General features: G+C 50.6%; 1 protein-coding gene across 1 annotated transcript; it reads right to left on the bottom strand.

The window, feature by feature from the left end:
- Positions 1 to 1612: 1612 nt before the first annotated feature.
- On the bottom strand, positions 1613 to 23376 carry TRAIP (TRAF interacting protein). Its single transcript, XM_064156453.1, has 15 exons — positions 22909 to 23376; positions 21592 to 21649; positions 20282 to 20365; positions 16075 to 16114; positions 13476 to 13603; positions 10775 to 10869; positions 10094 to 10207; positions 9082 to 9169; positions 7467 to 7556; positions 7153 to 7241; positions 5783 to 5938; positions 5537 to 5585; positions 4853 to 4978; positions 4317 to 4367; positions 1613 to 2843 (listed from the first exon to the last, which is right to left on the bottom strand). The coding sequence occupies exons 1-15, from the start codon at positions 23004 to 23006 to the stop codon at positions 2715 to 2717; spliced, it is 1395 nt and encodes a 464-aa protein (XP_064012523.1). The 5' UTR covers positions 23007 to 23376; the 3' UTR covers positions 1613 to 2714.
- Between the last annotated feature and the right edge of the window lie 44 nt (positions 23377 to 23420).

Raw genomic sequence — 23420 nt, forward strand, 5'->3', positions numbered from 1 at the left:
CTGATGATCACTGTTGTACCAATAGGCTTTCCCTAAGGCTTATACTCAGCTCTTGAGCATCCACCTTCCCTGGGAAGGACCACTAGTTCATGTGGTGCTCAGCCAACAGGCACCCCATTTCTGCATGAGGTCACAGGTGCCTGATAGGGTCCCACTCTGCACAGCATCTGCACGGCAGCTCCCCCTCTCTCACACACAGCAATCATTTACCTTGGCAGTAATGAATGTTGCTAATAGAGCACACCAGAAGCAACTACCGAAAGGAGCAAAAACAGGTGAAAAGGGATCATGACTAACAACACAGCCAAACCAGGGCAAAACCAAAATAAATACACACCACTATGAAAAACACACTGTTCTCTTGGGTTTGTTTTTTCCTGCAGACACAGAAGACTTAGAACATCCATGTTAACCTCAGTAGCCTTGCAGCAGTCCCAGCTCAGGCTTTGCCCGGCCAAGAGACTCTGGCCCTGGCTGAAACTTTCCTTGGTGCCAAACCCCAGGCAACAGCAGCTTAGGAGATCTAGTGAGAGATGATGGAAAACACCACTCACCAAGTGACACCATCTCTGAATATATCTGCTTGGAAGAGACCTTAAAGATCATCCAGTTCAACCCTTGACCCAGCACTGAAGGGCTGACATTAAACCATGTCCCTAAGCATCAGGTACACATGCTGCTTGAAACACCCCAGGGACAGTGACTCCAGCGCTGCCCTGGTGAAGGTGCTTTGTTCACTGCTGTCTGATCAGAATCTTTTGGCCCAGGATGGAGTTGATTTTCAAACATTAAAGTAATGGAGGCAACAGACACAGCAGAAGGGGAACGTGAGATGCCAGCTCACACAGACACTGCTGTCCTTGCTGGAAGGGATAGTGGACCACAGCTGCGGTGCTGTTTCAAGCAGAGTGGTCTAGCAGGGGACAGGGCTGGCTTGATCAGGTGCAAACACAGACCCCCAAACCAGGGCTAAAGCATCAGCTCCAAGAGCCCTTCTTCACACCTCTGCTGCAGGCTGTGACCAGGTCTCCTTTCACCAGCTCTCCAACACCCCCATGTGGAAGCCCACATCCCTCACCAGCCACACACACCGACCTTCATTGCTGCCTTCTTGGAAGGGTCTCTCCAGCCTGGCTTCAAGCCAGAGAGCTGGAGGAAGGCCTGTCACTTTTTTTAAAACGCATGCAGATACCTACCTTGAAGAGATGAGTGCAACATACAAGAGGCTCAGTAAAAGGCTTCCTGCAGAACCTCTCCCAGGCTTCTCTTCTCCAGAATTAACTCTGCTTGGTTAAGTCCCCCTCCCTTCCTTTCATGCTTGTTTCCTAGAGCTCTGAATTCTTGTGCCCCAATCCAACCTCTCCACCATTTCCCATCATTCAGCAGTCAGCCCCACGTGATGTAGAGAAGACCCAACTCAAGCTTCCATAGACATTTGCCCTAGGATTGGCACCACTTCAACCACAGCTTCACCCCACCTTGGCCTTCCCTGCAGCAGAGGGCTGTCTTTTGAGAGCTGGCACCAGATGTTTCTGAAGGGTCAGGCACACCCTGGGGTGACCCCCACACTCAGCATCTGAGCTGAAGTGGAAGGAGACCACTCAGAATCCCATTAACCTGTGTGCACAGCAGTACGTTTTATTCCACACAGACATATTTTTTAGCCAGCCCAGGTACTTGGGTTTTCAGCCTGAAGCAGATGGAAGGGGAAGCATCACAGATTTGTACAGTACAAAGTTCTGCAGCAAAGTACCTCCCCAAGCCAGTTGGTCTTGGATGACATGGGATCTCTTGTACCATGTCTCCAAGTTGATGAATCCCAGACAGGGTCAGCCCCACCAGTCTCCCTCTCCCTTGAAGGGAGCTGTTCTCCAGCACTTCCTGAGGCACTTCCAACTCTCAAAACACCAGGCAGACCAGTTACAAACCAACAAAAAAACCCCCATCTCATTAAAAAAAAAAATTAGAAATTCATACAACTGAGTTTCACAACACATGCCCAGAAGAGAGGTCACAGCAGCACATTCATCTTTCAGTTTCCAGGCAGCACAGGGGGTGACCCTCAACATCCTCTGTGATTTCAGTGCCAAGCCTGCAAAAAACTCAGAGGCTGCCAGTCTACAGAACAACATACCCCAGGTGTGTCTGTGCATCTCTCCAGTTCTGCAGCAGAGGGAAGATGTTTAATTTGATGAACAGCCCCCTTCCAGTACTGCTGGCCATGGATGCCCTGTGCACACTTCTTTCTCCAGGAAACTCTTGGAACTACTTACACCAGGAATAGAGCTAGTCCAGGTTGCTATTCACTGCTCTTGCTTCAGGCTGACATCCCAGATCCTCTTCCTATACCTCTTGCTTGCAGCTGCATCCAAGAAGTACAGTTCCACCTGGTGTCTGAGAGCTCAACAGCAACAACAGCCAGTATAACTGCAGAGCTCTGGGCTGGCCAGAAGGTGAGAAAACTGTTTAAACTGCATGAAAACAGGAAGAAGTAAAACACGAGAAGTAATTCAGTCCAAGCATTATCCAGAGGCTTGGTGTGAAGCCAGGATTCTCCCTGGGGCAGCTCATCTCCCCTGCAACGCAGCATCAGTGCTTTGCAAATAGACCCCTACATAGCGGTGCCTGCATGTTGCTTCGTGCCAGGCTCTGGGCAAATGCACCCTGCCATGCAGCTGCCTTGCCCAGCTGTGCCCTGGAAAGGCAAGAGGTTGTCACTGCAGGAAACTGTCCAGTCTGGCTTGGCTGCTGCTGACAGAAGACGTAGAAGGAGCTGTAGATGCTGGCCTGGAGACCTTCTTCTTGGTCCTCACTGCTAATGGACGGATTTCTGCCAGGTTTGTCTGAAAGTAAAACTGTCAAGGAACACACAGACCAAGGTCCTGGGGACCTAGCAAATCAGCCCTGGGGCATAGCCATCTATTTGCACCCGAATTAAAACTCCCCTAACTCACAGGAGCAGAGCTGGGGCATGCTCAGTGTCCCACAAATCATGAATGCTTCCCAGTCCTGTGCTAGCCTCTGGCACACATTCAGCATTTAAATTTGTCCATCAGAGACTCAGGTTCTACCCTGCATGCCAGGACTGGGACATTGTGTGGGAAAAGGCACAGCAGACACAACCTGCAACCTCCCAGGGCAGAAGTTCTTGGAACAACAGGTCCCTTTTAACTCACATGGCACCATATAAATCTTCAGAGACACAGAAGTGGCAGAAAGTAAACATCACTGACTGTAAGAAGTCTTGAACAGCCACTTGCTGCAGACTGGAAAACACGTGGAGGCTGTGCTAGCAGAGCTGCAAGGTTACACAGACCAGCATGCCTGCAGCTCTTGGGCTCAGAGAAAGGAGCTGCTCCTCCATTGGCCACGTGCAAGGAGCAGCACTGGATCTTCTCCATTCACCTAAGACTGACAGTATGGAAACATCCATACTGCCCCAGAGACTTGCCCAAATATCTCCTTGCCATTGGGTACTTCCACCAGGCTAGAGTGAGGCCACAGGAGCAGCAGCCCAAGGTTTTCCATCAGGTCACACCTTCCAGCCTCCTGTTTGTCTACAAAGAGCAAACCCTTTCAAAACTAGCACCAGAAGTGTAAGAGCCATGGGTCACCACAGTCCCCTCTGACAGCACTGCCTGGAGGGGAGCAAGCAAGGGACAGACTATATGCAGGGTGGGAGTCAGAGAAGCTCCCCACCTGCTGAGTGAGCTCAGCCCTGCCACTCCTAAAGGTCTCTTCCAACCTGAAAGATTCTATTAAGATCATCAAGTCCAGTTGTTAACCCAACACTGCTAAATCACCAGTAAACCAACCATGTCCCTGAACACATCTTTTAAGTCCCTTCAGGAATGGCAACTCCACTTCCCCGAGCAGCCTGTTGCAGGGCTGTCTTCCACTAAAGAAATCAAGGTCTCTCACCTGCTGCAGGGCTGCCAACTGGGACAGGCACAACACAGCAGCAGTGTCCCACAGGAATGAAGGCTTTGTTGCATGGGCTGGCAGGCATGCAGCCAAGAAGAGACCGTGGTACTCAGAGATCCCAAGGGCATAGGCAGCCCCTGCAAACTGCACCAATTTCTAGTTGATAAGCTTCCCTGAATGAGCCGCCTCTGATAATGCCCTCAGCAAGTTCAGGCCCTGCATGCCTTGGCTGAACTCAGACTTGTTCAGAATCAAAGAGAAATCTGATAGTGCCTCAGCCTATATTTTGCTGACCAAGGACAGGACACCAAGATGGTCACAACTGAAGAGAAGAAACAGACATGAGGTGTCCACTGCATCACTACTGCCACGTAAGCTTCAGGAAAGGATACAGGTTGTATGAACTTTGTTCTGCCTCCCATGCCATCATAGCCCATCCGCACCTAGGAGAGAAAGAAATGAGCCTGGGGCCTTGGCTACCTCTCCTAATGCAGATTACGGGGAATGGTGAACCTTGCAGGCTGCAGCTTCTGGAGGCGGGTTACAAACACCCAGTAGTGCCAAATACAACACATTGAAGGGTAAAGTTTGCATCTCTTAGGCACTTTGTGAAGTAAGCTGAGCCTTCCAAGCAGTAATAAGGCTTACAACTCTGTCACTGTGACTGAGGAATACAAGGAAAACGTCCAGAGCTCCAAAAAGGTGGAAGAAAAGGACTCGGAGGGCTGCCAGGAAGCAAATGAGCATCTGTCATCCCTGGAGCAGTGCAGGACTGGGAAGCAGGCAGGCCATGCTCTAGGATTTATCTTCCACACAGTAAATGTGGCAACATAAAAGCCTCATTTCCTTCCTCCTGTAAGGTCACTTCAGGACAGAGGTGCACAGTGCCAGCCCTCAACAGTATCACCAAGTGGATAGTCATACTCACAGTGCCGGTGTTCTTGTGGGGACCCAGGAAGCTACCCAAAGATGGCTTCTTGGAGAAAACAGAGTTCCTGATGAATGCTGGCAAGAGTCCTTTAAGAGCATCATCCTCCAGATCATCTGGCCAGTTCTATCCCACAAAATGAGAAAAGCCCTTTAACCAGCACAATCTGCTGAATTTAGTCCACACAGAGAGCACTAACAATGCAGGGAGACATTCAGGACAATGGTTACTGCTGTGCCACACCTCAGGCCAAAGAACAGCAGCTTCAAGCCTCCTACCAGGGCCCGTGTGGAACAGCACCAGGAAGGCAGGATGCCACACCCAGCAAGTCTGGAAGAACAGCCCCATCAGCTGATCCCACAGCCCTTATGGGTCAGGCCCACATTGTATTTGCCAAGCACATCTGCAGCAGGATAATCAGCAACAAGCACGTGAGCCTCCATCCTCCCTCCTCTTCTGCCCAATTCCAGGAGGCCTGAGGCAGCAATACAGCATTTCTAGAAGACTGTCAAGCAAAGTACTCTGAAGCATGTACTGTGGTTCTGTAGATGGGCTAGTCTATGGTCACAATGTCTCCTACATGGAGAAAATGGCTCCTTTACCTCAAGCTTATTAACAGCAGAATCAAAGAGATAAAACAGACAAAAAAGTTTTAAAAAATAAAATCAAGGTTAGTTCTTTTACCTCCTCTGTTTCCTTCAGAACTTTCTTTGCCAGATTTACCACAGGAGGCCTGTAAGAAACCCAAGGAGCAAATCAGCAGAGATTTGTTCAAGTGGAGCTGGCAAGGACAGACAAGGCTAAACAAATGACAGTGAAACTTGCAGCACAACACCACGCAGCTGGAGAGCTATCTGATCTCACACAGCAACTTCCAAAGAAGAGAGACTTTGATCTCCTTTAGAAGCAGAAAGAGGAGGGAAAACTCACGGCTTTTTATCCATCTTCCTCCTTTTTGCAGGTCTGCAGGGAGACCTGCAGGGCTCATGTTCAGGAGTGTCCACATCAAAGGTAGCATCTAGATTGATCTCACTGCTGTTGGCTGGGTGGCGGAGCTTTGGGTGCTGCAGTTCCATGGGAGCAGGGCTGCAAGGCCATGCAAAGTGTTATCAGGAGGTCACTGCCTGCCACCCAGCAGACAAGACAGCACTGCACAACACACAACTGAGTTGCAAGGCAGCTGTGAAACCAGGATCAGTGCCCTGTTGTACTTACAAGACACACAAAGGACAATCCAGATAGCAGAGTTTATAGTCAGTGTCCCAGTCATGGAATGGTTTGGGTTGGAAGGGACCTTCAAGATCATCCAGTTCCAACATCTCTTCCATGGGCAAGGACACCTTCCACTAGATCAGGTTGCTCAAGGCCCTGTCCAACCTGTCCTTGAACGCTTTCAGAGAGAGGGCATCTACAACCCCTATTGTAAATAATTTCTTCTTAATCTCCAGTCTAAATCTTCCCTTTTCCAGCCTGAAGTCATCACCCCTCATCCTACCACTACAAGCCCTTTTAAAAAGGCCCTTCCCAGCACTCTTATAAGCCCCCTTCAGGTACTGAAAGGCCACTATAAGGTCTTCCTGCAGCCTTCTTCAGGCTGAACAACCCCAACTCTCTCACCTTGTCCCCACAGTGGAGACGTTCCAGCCCTCTGATATCTTCTGGACCTGTTTTAGCAGTTCAATGTCCTTCCTGTGTTGTGGGTACTAGAACTGGACCAGGTGGGGTCTCACAAGAGCAGCATAGGAGAGAACTCCTGTTCACCCTTAAATGGTCTGTGTTGTAACAACAGCCCCCAGAGCTCAGGGGAACTGGCACCCTGCTGTTCCATCTACACAATCAACCTGCTGTGCTGGGGTAACAGCACAGACTCCTCACAAGAAAAGGCTTGACTACAACTGTGAAAGATGCCATAAAGGCTAGGTTCCTCTGCCTGCCTAACACCTCTGTTCCCCATACACCACTCACTAGAATGCCAAATCTGAGGTAGCCAGAAGAGCAGCTCTATGGATATTCCCCCAGAAGTACATAGGGACAAAAAGTCTGTCAAAACCCAGCCTGTTCTTCCACCCTGTCCTGGGCCAAACCCTCCAAAACACCCACCTTTTTCAGGTACACCAAACACTACCTTGTCAGCAACATGAAAAAATACAGTATAGGATACAAGCAGCACAACTACCATGCTACTGCAATGCCCAACAGATTAGCACGTCTCTACTTCCCTGGACAGTTAAACTATGAGCTCTTACACTGGACTTGCCACCTCCATCCTTGGCCCAAACCCAAGGATGAGCTTCACTAACCTTTCAGAGACTAGTCGACTGATTGTCTCTCTGGTTACAGACGGGACCTTCAGAGTATCCTGCAGGATGGCTATCTTCTTCTTCAAACTCTAGGGGAAAAGGGAAAGCAGACAGGGAGATAAAGGAAATACTTAGTAACAGATACTTCACCCCTTTTCTATAAATTAGCAACAGGTGGAGCTGAGGCAAAGCAGATAAGGAAAGGTGGGCTGGGTAAACTAGTCACTGAGCAAGAGCCAGCATAACTCCTGGCTTTGCAGCTGCAGGACATGGCCAGTTGCCAGTTACTGCAGACAGAGGAATTATATTCTCACCAAGATCTCCTTGTCTGCATTCTTCAGATCCTTCTGGGTGCTTTTTAACTCCTCCTCTGTCTTCTCCAACTCCAACACTGTTTTCTGTAGCTGCAGAACAAGCCCCACCAACAGCAGAATGCTGGTTACCACACCAGGAAGACTGCAGAGCTGCAGTGCCACAGGCTACTCTCCCCTCTTTCAGGACTCAGTTTTCCTGTGACCTATCTTGTATCAGAGCAGCTGAATGCCTGCCCATTTCCTCAAGCTGCCTGCAGAGGGACCTCCAGGGCTGCTTGGCCAACAAGAACCTTGCTAGAGCACTTACTGAGCATTTATGCTTCACAGTGATAGCTTTTCCCTGCTCTAACACTTGGTGGCTGCATTCTGAATTTCTGCAGGACCTCGAACACACCAGAGCACAGTAATTACAAACCACAGGCTGGAAGATGGTTGTGCATCAACAGTCCTGGCACATGGACAAGCCTGATTCAACACGGAAAAAGTGCCAGGAGCAGGGGTCAAGATGTGGACTGCTACCACATCAGAGACTCTGGTGGGTTCAGGAGTCTGGGCCAGCCCACAAAGTGCTGGTGCAGTCAGCTCTCTGTCAGCCAGCCCCAGATCCCTGAGTGCATTGACTCGCATCCTCCTGACGCAAGCCGGTGACTGCAGCTTGGCACGAACTCAGCCGGAAGCAGCCCAATTTCAGTAGCACCTTGTGGAGGGACTTAACTCCCTGCAGGAGCAGCACAGCAAACTGAGAACCTCCTTCTCCATTTGAGGGGATAACAGCAGCTATGGCTGAGTTACAGAAATAGACCAAGTCCACCCACAGTCTCTCACTTCGTAAACTTGGACATGGGAATGTCCCAGGGAACACCTGTGCCTTGGAAAGCAGGCCATACATGCCTATCATGGGGACTTGCTACCAGAAGTGACAGAAGGCGACTCCTGAACTGAGCTAATAGAGCCCAGCCAGGCCTGCAGCAGAGGGAGCATAGCAATGGAGGCATGTGAGCAGCTCCACACTGCACCAGGTCAGGACTATCCCTGGCACGCTCTGGGCAGAGCCACCTGTATGTCCTCACCGCTCTCTGGGAACCTCTCCTGCCTGGGTGCAGCAACATGCAGGGCTTCTGGCTCAGTTCAGCTGGCTGAAGACACAAGGCTGAGTGTGACTGTGGTTGTGCCAAGTCAAGCCTAAGCCCTTGTAACTGGTACTGGCTCCAACTCCCTTCCCACCATTCCTAGAGGCCAAATTCTGCGGGAGGAGAGGCTAGCAGCCGAGTTAGCTCATGCTCAGCAGCATGGCAAGATGAAAGCAGTGTTGCTTCCAGAACTCAGTGGAAGCAGCAAAGCACCTGTGTGCTGCTGTCTTCCAGTCCAGGCTCCCTGCCAAACTCTGACCAGCTGTGCACATGCTGCCCCACCAGTGTTCCCTGGGGCAGCACTCCTAACAACCACCCATGAGCTGCAGCATCACACCCTGACCCAGAAACCACAACCTGACACTTCCACATGACCCATACCCATAAAGAGGTACTCTGTTGCAGGAGGTCATTGCAGAGGGCTTAGGCCACAGATACAGACAGATCTACAGATATCATCCTGGTGACTCAGACTCGTCCTTTACCTTGCTATTGACAGAAAACAGCTCCTTCTTCAGCTTCTCTGTCATCTCACTAGACATTTTCCGAGCCTCCTTCAAATTCTCATACTCCCTACAAAGAGACCAGGAAAGCCATGCTGTTTGTGAGAGGACTGAGCTAGAACTAATCAGAGACAAGCCAAGGCCCTTAATTTGAAGCTCTGCAACTGCAGAGCCACAAGAGAAAACTCATGAGACACAAAACCCTTTAGGGAACAGTTGAACAGCAACCAAGAGCATGTCAAACGCACTACTATCCCACAGAGGAGAAAAAGCCTGCATGGAATAGCATGCCTGAGAATAGAGCCTGAAGAGATCTTGCCAGCAAAATGGAGACCAGATCCAGAGATACTGCAGTTGCCAGTGGAAAAAGAGACAGCAGAGCAGGCTTCATGCTGGCAGCAAAGAGGGGACTTTGTTCTAAGTGACTTTTCAGACTTCTCACTCTTGGCCATGGTACATTCATTCCCAATTACACCACAGGGACACTTGCCTCATTACAGCTTTGTATCAAAGCTACAATTATTCAACTGCCATCAGAAGAGACCCAAAAAAAGCTGTGGTTTTGCCCAGCAGGACCAGATGGATTTCCAGGTAGGGGAGCGCAGTGCTGCAGATTGGCCTGGCCACAGAGCACTGGAGGCCACAGCTGCACCATGCCCTGCTGCAGAGGTACAGCCTGGAGCTCCCATCCACAGCCTTCCACCCAGGCACAGGAAGGGAACAGGGAATAATCATCATCACCTCATAGGTGCACTGACAACTCTGGAGACAGTTCCCATGGTGACACACATGTCACTACAGTGACAAGAGGAACGCTTCAGTGTGACAACCTCCAATCTATGTCCCTGGGCTTTGTCAGTCAAAACCCACTGGAGGCTCAAATAGGCAGTGGGAGCCCTGCATAGCCCATGTGCCTGCTGGCACTCAGTGGAGGGCTCTCCCCGGGCACACCCAGGACAGCACAAACCAGCTGTGCCAAGCCCACAGCACCTACTTTTTCAGTGAGACACAGTAGACTGCAAGCTGCTCCACCGCTGCCTGCCCGACTCCCATCTCTCTGATCATCTCCTCCACTTCAGGGCGCTGGCTCTGAAGCAACAGCTCAATCCTGTATCAAAGGAAAAAAAAATACCCTGAGCTCATGAGTCACAAACAGAGCTGGGAAAGAGACTGGAGCTCTGCTTCCCTGCAAGGAGCTGGTGCAGCCTAAGCTCCTGCTGCAGGTACTCTGGGTGTTGCAGGGGAAGACGCAAGTACCCCACCACAAGCATGGAAGAGTAGCATTACATGGACAGGCTGCAGAAGGGGCAGCTGTACACACACACTGTGCTGACATCCCAGCTCCTGGGCCCTGTGACTGACTGCATTCTAGGCTGGGATTCTGCCCCAGCATCCTCTCACTACGGAAGGGCAAACAGCCATGCTGGGAGCACTGGAGACAAGGTCAGCCTGCACACAGCACTGTGCCCTGATGCTCTCTACAGGGAGACAACCTGTAAACACTGCAGGGGCAGAGGCACGAGCAGGCAAGGGCCAGTGTGCTAATGCAGCAGTTTCCAACCCTGTCGGGGTAAGAAAACCCAGCATGTGGAGGTGGACATTAGAACAGGCAGAGGAGGACACTTCCCCCTCCAAGAAGGGCATGCAGCCCGGCCTGCAAGGCCCAGGATCTCACCGCTCCATGGTTCTCAGCTTGTTCCGCAGACGACGGGCCTCCTCCTTTGAGCTTCTGTTATCCTCCTGCTGCTGCTCCAGGAATTTCATCTGCTTCTGCAGAGAAGCAAGTGCACACAGACCGTTAGGAAGGCTCCAGGGATTGTTAGCGAAACATCCTGGCTTATGCGCACTGCAGGCAGCTGGGAGCATGCATTGGCTCTTAATGCTATCGCCACCTTAGCAGCCCAGGATTAGGAGAGTTTAGCTCCCTCCCTGCTGCACCCCAAGCTCTGCCCCTTGCAAGCACAGCAGGGTTTCAGCTCTCATCACAAGATAGGTCTGGAACTGAAACTCAGTCAGAGCCTTCTCTCTGCTGGGAGCGCTCATAGGGTTGTGCAGTGCCCTGTCTGCAGCGATGTGTTTCAAAAGCAAAGGAGTCCACAGCAAGCAAACCTCACTATCGCCTTCTCCTCCATGCACAGCTGATCTCTCTGCCCTCGCCTCCCGGTTCTCCTTGCTATTAGCCGCTTAGAGCGTAAACAGGATTGCTGAATGGGGCTCTTCTGAGTAACCTTAGCCAAAGCAGAAACCCACCCAGCCAACTCTCACTTGCCTGGAAAGGCTGCAAGCCTCTGGCAGCCATCACCTTGTCAGGCTCTCCAGTAGCCGGCAGCAGTAACAGAGAACCTCAGCTGAGCTGGCAAAGCACAGATCTGCAGTCTGACAGAGGAAAGCTGGCCCGAATTAGCACTGTTTCAAAGCATCTACGTGGTTTAGGTTTGAGTGCACCTGAACACCTCACACAGCATCTTCCAAAGGCTCCGGGTCTGGTTTCAGCACAGGGCTGACTCTGGGAAGAGGTCCAACTAGAGACCATTACCTCATAAAACTCTATTCCACACATCTTAGAGGAATTTAGCTGCTTCCTGCTGCAGACAGCAAACAGCTGTGAAACTGCTGAGACTTTGCAGAGGAGATAGTGTTGCAGTCTTGTGTGTTATTCTTGCTCTGGCTCTTCCTAAACACAGGTCTCTATACCTCAGTTCCCTAAAGCAGCGTTTTGTGCCAGGTTGGAGGCTGAAAACAGCAAACTCACACTGAGGTTCAGCAGCAGCTGACAGCACTAGCAGAAGACAGGAATGGCTTGCAGCTTGTGGGCTTGACCTGCGTCAGTTAAGCTTGTATTTTCACTGCAGAAGTTTAGTGCTTTAATCTTTAATGATGCAGTAGAAGACAGTGCTTGGCATTCAGCTGGGAAACCCCATACACCACAAAAAAGATACCTCCAAGTCCCTAATCCTGCCTTATCCATCTTTCATTAAATGGCCTTAAGCATATACAGAAGGCTTTGCAATAGCCAAAATAACCAGTTTCCTCCTGAAATGCCAAGGCAGAAAAGCCAAGCACAGAGATGCTGAGCTGAGCAGCAAGCACTAGCTCCCACCATTACAACTGTTTCTGTAGTAGGTAGCATCAGAAATACCCTGCCACTGGTACACCCAAGATCCCAGAAGCATGTCTGGTATGGCACAGACCCAGGCTACCTTTACACCCAAGCAGATTGGATACAGTCCCATGATCAGACAAAACAAGCCGTGCTGTTTTACAGCAAGGTTTATCTTGCATTAATTCCTTCTGTATCTCCTGCCCTGTGACAACACCATGTGGCTAGCATCAGGCAGACCTCGAGGAAGAGTTCCCCTAAGAAGAGTCCAGTCACATAAAGCAGGACCCATAAACAAGCTCTCCCTGGATTGCTTGGCTTTGCAGGTCAAGGAACATGATACAGCTTAGGTTACTGGATCAGACTTGCAGCCCAAGAGGAAGAGATCTGAGGGAGTGCAGTTGACCCCTACCCTACCTTCCAGCTCACAAACCCACTGGCCTGAACCCCACCTTCTTGTGACAAGCAGAAAATGGCCAGCCCAGCTCCAAGGCAGTCACTCTGCTCATTACAAGACAGCCCAACAAAGCAGCTCCTGCTCTCAGCCTTTTCCACTTGCTGTTTACGCACAGTACATGACTACACCCTGAGTCACTGCATGCTGAAACAACGGGAAAATTTGATCCCTGGACTTCACGCATTACTAACCTCACCAAAGGAAAGCCCTGGCAACAGCACAGACAGGAGAGCTAGCTGGATCAGATCCCACTCAGCTGAAGCTTGCAACTCCCCCTCCATATATTTCAGTTTGATTTCTCCTCCAGACAAACTAAGAAACTAATTTTCCTTGAATCCCGCCTGGCCTAAACCCATTTCAGAAGAACATTCTACCGCAGGGAGCCAGTTTTTTGGCAATGGGGCACCGGGGCCAGCTCTCACACTCTGTTCATGCTGCTACCTTTATGATCCACACTGCCACTTCTTCATTAGCAAGGCTCAGCCAGTGTCCCCCAGGCTCAGCTGGCATCTCTTGCCCACCGCAGCCACCTCTGCCTTGAGCAGGCAGCCACAGGCCTGGCTTTTACACCTCTGAATCACCCCTGGCTGGAGTGCACGCAGGACCTCAGGACCAATGACATCACTCACTTTGGATTAATAAAACAGAAACAAAAACCCAGCCCCACTGCCCTCGTGTCAAGGAGACAGAAGTCTTGCGGCTTCAAAAATCTCACAGTACAATCTCTTTACTAGCAGGGCCTGTGGAGATCTTCAACAAAACTAACACCAGCTGTGCAATGGTTAGTGCCCAAGTCCTGCTGGGGGACAAGAAAGGTACCTTGAGAGAGGAGCACAGCATCTCTGTCTCTCCCAGCACCTTCTGGAGTGAGTCTATTGTGGCATTGCGAACATCCAGAGTGTCCCTCAGCTCATCCACAATGGCCTGGCATTCCCGCTTTTCTTTCTCTGGAAAAAAGGGAAAAAGAAAAAGGTCACAGCTCAGCAACCCAGGCTTTATCTGCCCCACAGCAGCAGGAGCACAACAAACAGGCACTGCTTGTAGTCTCAGGCTCCAAGCTGCTTGGAGCTGGCCGTTCCCGCAGAGAGCCATTTCCTAAGTGCTGTCTGCATCAGGGTCTGTACTGAGCAGTTGCTTCTCCCAGTGCCAGCAGGCTTCAAGATTTTCTTCACTAAAGATAACAAGTTCCCTTTAATAGCTTTCCAGTGCCAGCCTTGCTAGCATTAAGCTGATGTATCTTGCGTGTGCTCACAGGCAGGCTTGCACAGGGGAAACTGTTCTAGTCACACCAAGTTGTTGTTGAGCTGGAGAACTGAGCCCCAAACCTGTCCTTTCCACGTGAAGCCTGATGTGCAGAGAAGCCCTGTGGAGCCATGGGACGACTACATACAGCGACCTACCCTGCTGCTGCATCAGCCCTCCCCACAGCATCAGCGAGAGGCAGTAAAGCAGAGCTGTGCTGGGCAGGTTCCCAGGTCCCAATGTCCCTCCCCAGGTAGGCAATCCAGTAACAAATCATACACCTCTGACCACCAGAGCTGGTAGAAAACATCACCAGAGTACAATTTGTGTTGTAGAGACAAAGTAGAACAGCTCAGGAGGTAACAATCACCATCAGGAACTGACAGACCCCAGCAGGGAACAGCCACCACCACTAGAAAGCTCAAAGCAGTTGGGTAATGAGAGAAATCAGCAACAACTCTGTTTAATTTTGCTGAGAGCAGAGTAAGGTCTTCACCTCAGCATCTTCTGCCTTTGCTAAAATCACCCATGACTCCAGCCTGACCATAGTGGAGAGCCAATGAGTGCCTTTCCACTTTTTCCCCTTGCAAGTAATCCAGTTTCAAATTATGACCTGCAGCCCAGCTTCACTGCTCAATCAGGCAGCAGGAGAGCCACATGGGGCTGAAGAAGTGAGGAACACATCTCAGCAGAAGCACCCAGGTGGATAGTGAAACTGAGCATTTTCTCTCCGGTGATCTGAACCCTTTCTCACCAGAGGCAGCATGGCTCTGAGATGCTTCCCTGCATTTGCAGGGACTCCACAACCACCAAAAGACTTAGGCCTTCCCCCTCCTCCATTCCCAGCTGTCCAGAGGCAGATGGCAGGAGTCAAACCTCCCCATGCTACAGGAATGAGTGTTCAGCTCATTCAGAGTGCCTCCCACAGCGCCTTCTGGGTCTACTGGGAGCTCAGCGCCTCTAGAGCCATTTGCAAGCTGATCAGAGACTGGCAACTGCACAGCCCTTCTCCAGCACAGAGCACACTCTACTAAGTGAAGAATTTATACATAAGAACCACCAGAGAGCAGAGTGCCCACAGCAAAAGAGGCAGGAGGTGGGAAGGAGTTTCTCATTTCCAATATGAAAAGAGAATGGGACAGGGAATGTCAAACCCAACCTCTACTCACCAGAAGCCGAGAAGATGAGCAGGCCTTCAAGCAGTGTTTCTTGGAGAACATCCTAGCAAGAATCCCAGCCACCTTCCCCAGAATATCTGGCTCTCTACCAAGTCACTAAACTCAACCAAGCTGGCAAGAGAACAGGCCTCAGAATAGAGACATGCAGACCATCCAATTCTGCTCTCAGGCTAAGGACTGAATCCTCAATCTACTGGCTATTCATGTCTGTCTCGTGCACGCAGGGAAGGCAGAGGGAAGACGACTCTCAGGGCGTGGGTGAGCCCCCAGCATTCTTTAAAGATTTATTTTCCCCCCTCTTCTGCTAGTGTGTCTTTGGATTTCTGTCACTCAGAGTGACATTTTCCTTTTGCTGCTCATGACTCATGTTCTGATGACAGGCTGCCTACAGACGATGCTTAAAACCCATCCACAAGTCTCCAGGGCTTTTGGTTTTCCTCCCTCCTTCAAACATCCTCTAAAATTAAAGATGGGAAAATGGAAGCGCGCGCACACTGAACTCCGTCTGCTCTTCACACGACACATGTGGCACTGCAACAGCCAAACAAAGCCCACTGCTGCCTGGGCACTCTTCTTACCCCCTCTTCTCTTACACTCCTTGCCATATGCAGCTGTGAGTTCTCAGAGAGCAAACCAAGGGGTCTGCTTTCAACAAGCCTGCTTCAGATATAGCTCGGCTGCACGTCTGCAGTTTGTGATTAGGAAGAGAGGCAAAAAATAATTGTCTGTGTGTCCTCAGCTACAGCAGATCTGGGCCAGGCTGCGGGCTCTGGCTCTACTGTCAAAGCTTTCTATGGCTTCAGGTGGCCTCACCTCAGATAAGCTCTAAAGAGGCTGCTCTAGCAAAATAGTTTGCAGTCTGCACCGTGCCCTTGGCTTCAGAGAGGGGTGGGTTCTGCACAGGGGCTCCTCAGGCCTGGGCAAGGCACCTCACAGAGAGCAAGCCCATGATGCATGGACTGTGAGCTACTGATTACCTACAGGCAGCTGGAACTCACCTTTCAGAGAGAACTGAGCCTTCAGCTTGTCCAGTTCATTCTAAAACACAACACACAAAACCAGATTAGGAAACACACTGCAAAGAAGCTTTCACTGGATCTTAGGACCCAGGAGGTTTCTCAGCTGGACAGTTGCACCAGTCAGGTGTTAAGAAGGGCACATGGTAGCAGCAAACACCAAGTAATATCACAGGGAAAGCAAAGAGCACCTCCAACTGGCATTCTTCAGGGGCAGAGAAGATCCCAGTTTCATCTTAGCCTTGTCAACCTTGTGTTTCTCACGCTGTCAGTCATCTTGTTTTAGCTGAATAATTTTGGAAGGCTCTCAGGGAAACACAGAAAATCAGACACGAACAATTTTTAGAGTGTTTTACCTAAACAAGGCGATAAGGCAGGGATGTTGCCAGACTAACTAGATTGAGAGCTGCTTTGAACTGAAGTGAACTTTAATCAGGTGCAGGTGAGAGACAGGAGGGCACGTCCAACTGTCTGAGAAGGTAACCAAGCATACCATCCAACAGCAGCAGCTAGCATTCTGATGGACACTAAGGCACTGCAGATTTGGATGCTGATAGGAGCTAACAGATTAGCTAAATAGGCATATACAGATCACCACTAAAGCAATCCATGTCAGACTGACTGCCTGTAACATCTTCGGGTGCTATGAGTGTCTGGGGAAGGTCAAGTGTTTCTAATACCTTCGTTAAGGATCAGAAAGAAAGAGCAAATGCCCCTTAGCCTAAATTATACATAAAGCAGCAATATGAGTTATAAACACTGGCTAACAGCCAAAAGAAACAGAGGTTACAAAGAGAGGCTATCTATAAATAACACATATATATTTTTTAAAAGTGAGAGAGAAATATATACAGGAGTTAACAGAAGATGACTTTAAAAGCTGTGTTAGAGAACTGCAGAGGAACAAGTCAGGCAGGAACTGCAGTGGAATAAAACCACAATAAAATGCCAACACAGTACTGAAGCGGAGCACACAAATCTGTGCAACCTGGAATGCTACATTCAAATTTAAGCTGAGAATAGCACTGCCAGTGACCACGGACCTGATGGGACCAGAGCAAAGCTCTGCTAGTGACAGCAAAGGCAGGAGATAGGGGATGTAAAGCTGGGTAAGCAGAAGGGACTCAGCACAAAGCCTAGCAGAGCTGACTTGGACTTGCCCCTGGGGGCACAACAGCCCGAGGGCTGACATGGAGTTAACTCTGCTGCAGGAACTATTCTGGAGTAGCTTCCTCAGAGTCCTATTCAGGAACGATTAGTGAGCTCACAAGATGTGCTAATTAGCCTGATAGCAAAGAAATCTCAGGCTGCTGCGGGCAGCTATGTAACATTACCTCATTCATCAACTTAATCTGAAATCCCTCATCCTCCACCACAGCTCCTAAAGGCTGCTCCCAATTTTCACTCCTATGACAGCAGCTCTCCTCTCTCTGCCAGCATGAGTTACAAGACCACAATTTCATAAGATCAAATGAGTTTATCCTGACCACAAATAGACAGATGTCCTCCCAGGTTTCCACCCTCCCCTGCAGGTTTACAGGCAGGAATCCTCCTCCTCCGCCTGCTTCCTTTTCACCAAGCTGAACCAGCCAAAGTCTCCTGATCTCCTCTGGAAGCAGGGGCTCAGCTCCCCAGATCATAAGCAAGCTGAAGTGCCAGGTTCCAGGCTGCTACAGAGGTGTTACACCCCAAACCTCACACTTCTGCTCTGGGAATGGTCACGTGGATATTGTTCTGATCACTGAGGGCCACCTTTAAGCACAACACAGAATAAATCCGCGCTCAGCATCCAGAAGTGCTTGGACAAACTGCAGCATTCAGCATATGGTCTGCATCTACTCCAGGGAATCAAGTTTCAGCTGAAGCTGATGACCAGTGGTGGGAAGCAAAGCAAAGCCCACCACTACCCTTTGGCTGTAAACATTTCAGAGCAGAAGCAGGAGTGAGGAAAAGCACCAAAGACAATTATCCAAAAGATAACATGGATAGCTCTGCAGCAAGAGGAAGAGGTCTCAGATGACGCTCTTCCAACCACTGCATAAGGCTGGTTGTCAGAAAAGCATTCTGTTTATCTCCCCCAGACAAGTGGACCACAGCTAGGCACTCTGCTTTCTAGCACACTGAAGAACACTCCCTTGCCCTGGTCCAATCTTTTAATGGCAGGAAGCCAAATGCTCATTTCAGGACATCTGCAGGCTGCACAGATACAGCTCCAGATGATTATGGAGCTAAGTACCACTCTACAGCCAGGCTATTGCAGGAAGAGGCATTGGTCAGCAACAAATCCTGGCTTTGGGGGCTTTTTCAGGTGAAATTGCTTCTGGTTGAAGATGTTCCAAATAATTTCTTCTGCTTTAGAGTCTGGAGATGGCTCACTATGTGTTTGCTTTGCTGAACTGCTGCCCAGGCCAGAATCAGATGCCCCATGGCAGACTAAACTCCAATCTAGATGGACATTAAATCCCAAGCAGGAAGATCACTTGCGTTCTTAACATGCTCCATGTTCTCCAGAAACAAGACAATGCACAATATGGAATTGATAACAAACCAGCATCAGCCCAGCAGCAACAAGGATCAGCATATGTGACAGTAAATACCCACACAAGCCAACTACACTAATGCACACAGAAAACACCTGGCTCTTTCCCTCACCTCTCATTAGGAAAGCCACACACTCAAGGCTAGATGCTGCTCTGACCGCCACACAACACGCTTTGTGAGAGCAAGATGAGTTACCATCAAGCTTCTTGTGCAGAGAACAGCTCTGCTATCCTGCCATTGAGCATAGGAGCAGATCTTCAGCACATCCTGCCTGGAGGGAAAGGCTGGAGGAACCCATCTTAGATCCCAAGTTGGGGGTGAGAGGGAATAGAAAGCTCTTCTAGGGCAATTTTGTCCAGTCACTGGTATATTTACACTTGTGAGAACGGATCTGACTACATAACTGAAGGCAATGTTTATCTGCCCCGAGCCATCACTCTGCCGCTCAGGCACACAGCTCAAGAAGCCCAGAGATGCTTTTTTTGTTTCCTCAGCACAAATACTTTGGCCTTCAGCTTCTTTATTAGCTGCCTTGGAAAATGACAGTGCTACTGACATTAGAGTCTGGCTGGCTTTATTTTAAAAACATAGGATATACATATAGCATTGTCATGGCAACTGCTAATTATGGTAATTGCTGCACATGCTGATTCTAAACACAAGAGGGTACAAGCGTCCCATTATACCAAGGTCAACCAATTACCTTTTTTTTTTTTGTTTTGGCACAGATAACTCCAAGACATAAGGAGCCATGCTTCATCCAGACTAATCGAAGGAGGAGAACATGGAACAGCCACTCTGTGTTCATCCCTTCTCACTCACAGCGCTAACACACCTACGGGCAGCACTTGGAGAACTATACCCAGCACCTCAGCTGCAGCCAAGTTACTCCCCAGGACCCAGTCTCAGCACTGCCCACCATTGCTGGTGCAGCTTTAGGCAGTCTCTTTCCTAATTTATCCTGGGGAACCCCTGACTTAACCTGATTTAACCTGCTCTAGTTGAAGATGTCTCTGCTCCCTGCAGAGGGGTTGGACTGAATGACCTTTAAAGGGGAGATTCTATGAATTTATCAGCATCCTTCCCCACTTCCTTAGTCTGCTCAAACCCACCTGCACAGAAGTGAGGTGATGGCACTTTCTCTAGCAGCCTCTTCTCTCCAGAGAGAAGCCCCGTTAGCAGGACTTAAATGCAACTGAGCCAGATGCCACCAGTAGTTCATAGCATTTGGGATTTTCCTTCTCCTGCCTTTTGGCAAAGCCCTGAAGTCTCTTCCCCAAGGCTTTGAGACCCAAGGGAAAAGCGGCAGTTGGATGTTTACTTGATGCTGCTTCAAGTCACCAGGTAAGGTGAGAATGAGAAGGAACAGCAGTGAAATAGAGGAGGCTTCTTGAGTTATCACACGAGATTTGGTCAGGAGGAACTCTAACCCACCACACAGACACTTTCGTACAATATAGGCAATGACTGGGCAAGGACCAAGAAGGAAAACAGACAGGCAAGAAATAGTGATGTGCATCGTGTCTGAAACATGAGCACAGCACAGAGGGCACAACATCAGGAAGCAGTTCTTGGCAGAGGACTGGCAGGTTAGGCCGTGCTTCCAAGATGCTCAAGCATCACACCACAGAAAGACCACCCAAATTACCTGCAAGGCCTCTGCATCTGGTGCCATCTGCTCCTCCAGGGCAACATCAAAAAACAGTTTATTGATGATGTGTCTTTTGTTGACCTAAACACAGGAGAAAAGAGGAGGTTGATGGGCACCGATATGGACACACAACACATATGGAAGGCAGATGGAGTGGGACAAGGCACTATGTTATCACGAGGCCATGAAAAGAAAGTCAGATCACGTGCTTGATGCCGTTGGTGAGGATGCTCTGCTTTGGCTCATCAGCACAGCAGCAGACCCCCCCACACACCCAGTTTTGGAAGCGCGACTCCAGCCAAGCTCCCGAGCTGTGGCAGAAAGATTCAGGCACTTCTGAATTGAGCGCAGTCTGTTCTCTGGCAGCTAAGGCCCAAGCAGCTGACGCTGAGCTAACATGATGCCAAATTCTAAGACAGAAGTACGTGCTGCTTTCTGCAGGCAGAAGGTGCTGTAATTGAATTTGATAGCTCTCCACACCTCCCCCATGCAGTTACAGCTTTGTGTTTTAAGTATTATATACAGTCATGACACCAGCTAATTGCATAGTTACTGCTACATAAGATGTTATTTCGCGATAACTCCATGGTAACCCAGAGATGTAAGAGGCAGTGAAGAACAGAGGGAATCAACAAGTCAGCGAAGGAACAAGGGCCAAGACCTTGAGAGGAAGAAAGAAGCACGAACATGGAACAAGCCCAAGCTGCAGCTGGCTAAAACCCTACATCTGAGTTTGAGGCAACATCTCCTGCAGCCACTAAAGACCAAGACATACTGGCAGCACCAAGGAGGGTGACAAGTGACTTCAAAGTTTAGGTCCCAACTAAGCTGCTGGATCTCCAAGCTTTGGCTGCCTATCTCAGAAGCAATGCACATCCTTCCTTCCCTCCCCAGCCTTGGCTATACTCAACACAGGGCCGAGTGATGCAAAATGCGGACTGGATTACAACAACCGTGTGCAGCAGAATGAGCTGCTTACCCAATGGAAGCAGCGGGGGACTCTAGAAATGCAACTCTGATGTCCTGATTGAACCCTTGCCACTCTTTCTATTGTTATGCCAATACTTAGCCTAAATAAAAGCCATGAAGACCCAGAGACCCTTCCCAGAGAGGCTGCAGTAGGGACAACAGCAGGGCACCCTCAGACCATCCCTCTAATCAGAAGGGTGGCTGAGGGGAGGGTGCTCTCTAAGCCTTTGAGGAGACGTTTTAGAGGAAGAAATTTCCCTCTGCCTCACACCATCACAAGCTCAGAGCACAGCTCAGTGCCACAGGAATATCAAGGTGTACAGAGGTGATGGTTTTACCTGGATTCTGCACTGTGGGCAAGTCCGTCTTGGTGCTGTGTCAAACCACTGTAGGAGACTGAGAAAAAACAAGAAAACACAGAGTAAATCCTCAGAATCCAGAAGCGCTGCTCCCTGAGGCCACCCCTCAATTCCCGGGAGACAAAACAGAACCAAAGGCATTTAGTCCAGAGGTGCAGCTAATGGGAACACCATGTTCCAGCACGTGCACTTCGCCCTTACCTCTGAGACAACTTCCAGCTGAATTTAGCATGTGAGCTTATCTTTACCAGGGAAGTGTCTTTACAGAGCTCACATCTCCCTGGAAGAGAGCCTTTGAACAACTGTAGCTTCGCAGCAGCAAACGGATCCACACGCAGAGTGGCACAAGAGCTGCTATATCAGGATACAACAGCTGAGACATCTCCAGTTTGGTCAGCTCCAAAGAGTACCACTAACACCAAACACGCCTCTGCAGAGCAACGGAGACTGGGCTGGTCTCTGCTCTGAGATGATGAACACGAACCTGTTGGGCTCCCCAGGAGAGCTACAAATGTGTTTTGCAACCAAGGCATCACGTCACGCTCAGAACAGTTTATTTTTGGAGCAGGGTAACAATTTGTATCTGGCAAGTTACTTTCAGAAGCTGTGAGAGGAAAGCAGGCCCCAGCTGTGCCAGTGGCTGAAAAGTGACCATTGCACCTGCCAGCGGTGGTGCCTCTCAAAAGCAGACAACCAAACGTCTGCTTCCTCCACAAACATGCCGAATTTATTTTCTCAGAAGTATCATTTCCTTCCAAGACAAACATTTGCAAAACAAGTTACAGTAAAAGCATGAAATTGCCTGGAAGGCTTCTTTCATAATCTAACACCGCTCTTTCCCGATAAACAGCCTACGTAGGAGCGATCTGCTGGCACCGGCCCTGCCAGAGAGGGGAGGCCACAGGCAGGAGTGACAGCACAGCGGAGGCTCCTGCGGCAGCTTCATCAGCTCCTCCAAATCCCTGAAAAACGGAACCACTGCCTTTAAGGCTGCCAAAGCCTCCACAGGTTAGAGGCAGGGCAGCAGCTAAGGACGAATAGAGTGGCACAGCAAGTACCAGCAGCGTAGTGCGCACTCAGAGCCCCGAGGAGCGGAGCAGGCCGAGCGGTGTCTCTGCGGGAAGAGGCTGCCGGGACAGACAGCTGTAGGCCTGTCCACCAACTCGCTCCAGGTGGGGAAACCCGCAGCCCTACGAGGCTGCCGCCCCACACCAACACCCACCCACCCGCCCGCCCGTCCCGCTCCCCGCGGGAGGCCGCGGCCCGGCAGCCAGGGGGGCGGGGCGCGGCGCTCACCAGGCATGGTGGAAGGTGTGCCCGCAGGGCACGGCCGCCACGTCCCGCTGGTTGTCGAATAAGTCGGAGCAGATGGTGCAGTAGGCGCGGATGGGCATGGCGGGAGCTCGGCCGGGCCGCGCTTACGGCCCCAGGACCGGAACGGCGGTGCGGCGCCACACCATTCAAATCCGGCCGCGCGCCTCCGGCTTCCGGCCCGGCGCGGAAGTGACCTCAGGGGCCCGCGCGGGTCTGCGGGCGGGGCGGGGCCCGGGGATGGGGGCGTGTCCTGCGGGCGGGGCGGGGCCCGGGATGGGGGCGTGTCCTGCGGGCGGGGCGGGGCGGGGCGCGGCCTCGGGGCTGCCGGTCGTGTGCCCGTGTGTCCCGCAGCGTGTCAGTGGCAGCTGGGACGGAGTGTCGCCCTGCCCCGCCGCCCTTACTGCCAGAGCGGCAGCATCGCCCCCAGCCTTCCCGGGCCGCCCCGCCTCAACCCTGGCAGCAGCGCCGTGTGCCGCCTGTACGCAAGGCAGATA

This window comes from Pogoniulus pusillus, chromosome 16 (genome assembly GCF_015220805.1).
Source record: "Pogoniulus pusillus isolate bPogPus1 chromosome 16, bPogPus1.pri, whole genome shotgun sequence".
In the NCBI taxonomy this organism is placed as follows: domain Eukaryota; kingdom Metazoa; phylum Chordata; class Aves; order Piciformes; family Lybiidae; genus Pogoniulus; species Pogoniulus pusillus.

Coding starts and splice junctions, on each gene's coding strand:
- TRAIP (XM_064156453.1), bottom strand. CDS start 23,006: ATGCCCATCCGCGCCTACTGCACCATCTGCTCCGACTTATTCGACAAC. Junction 20,366..21,591: donor GCCCACAGTGCAGAATCCAG/GTAAAACCATCA, acceptor TCCTGTGTTTAG/GTCAACAAAAGACACATCAT. Junction 5,939..7,152: donor AGTCGACTAGTCTCTGAAAG/GTTAGTGAAGCT, acceptor ATGGCCTTGCAG/CCCTGCTCCCATGGAACTGC.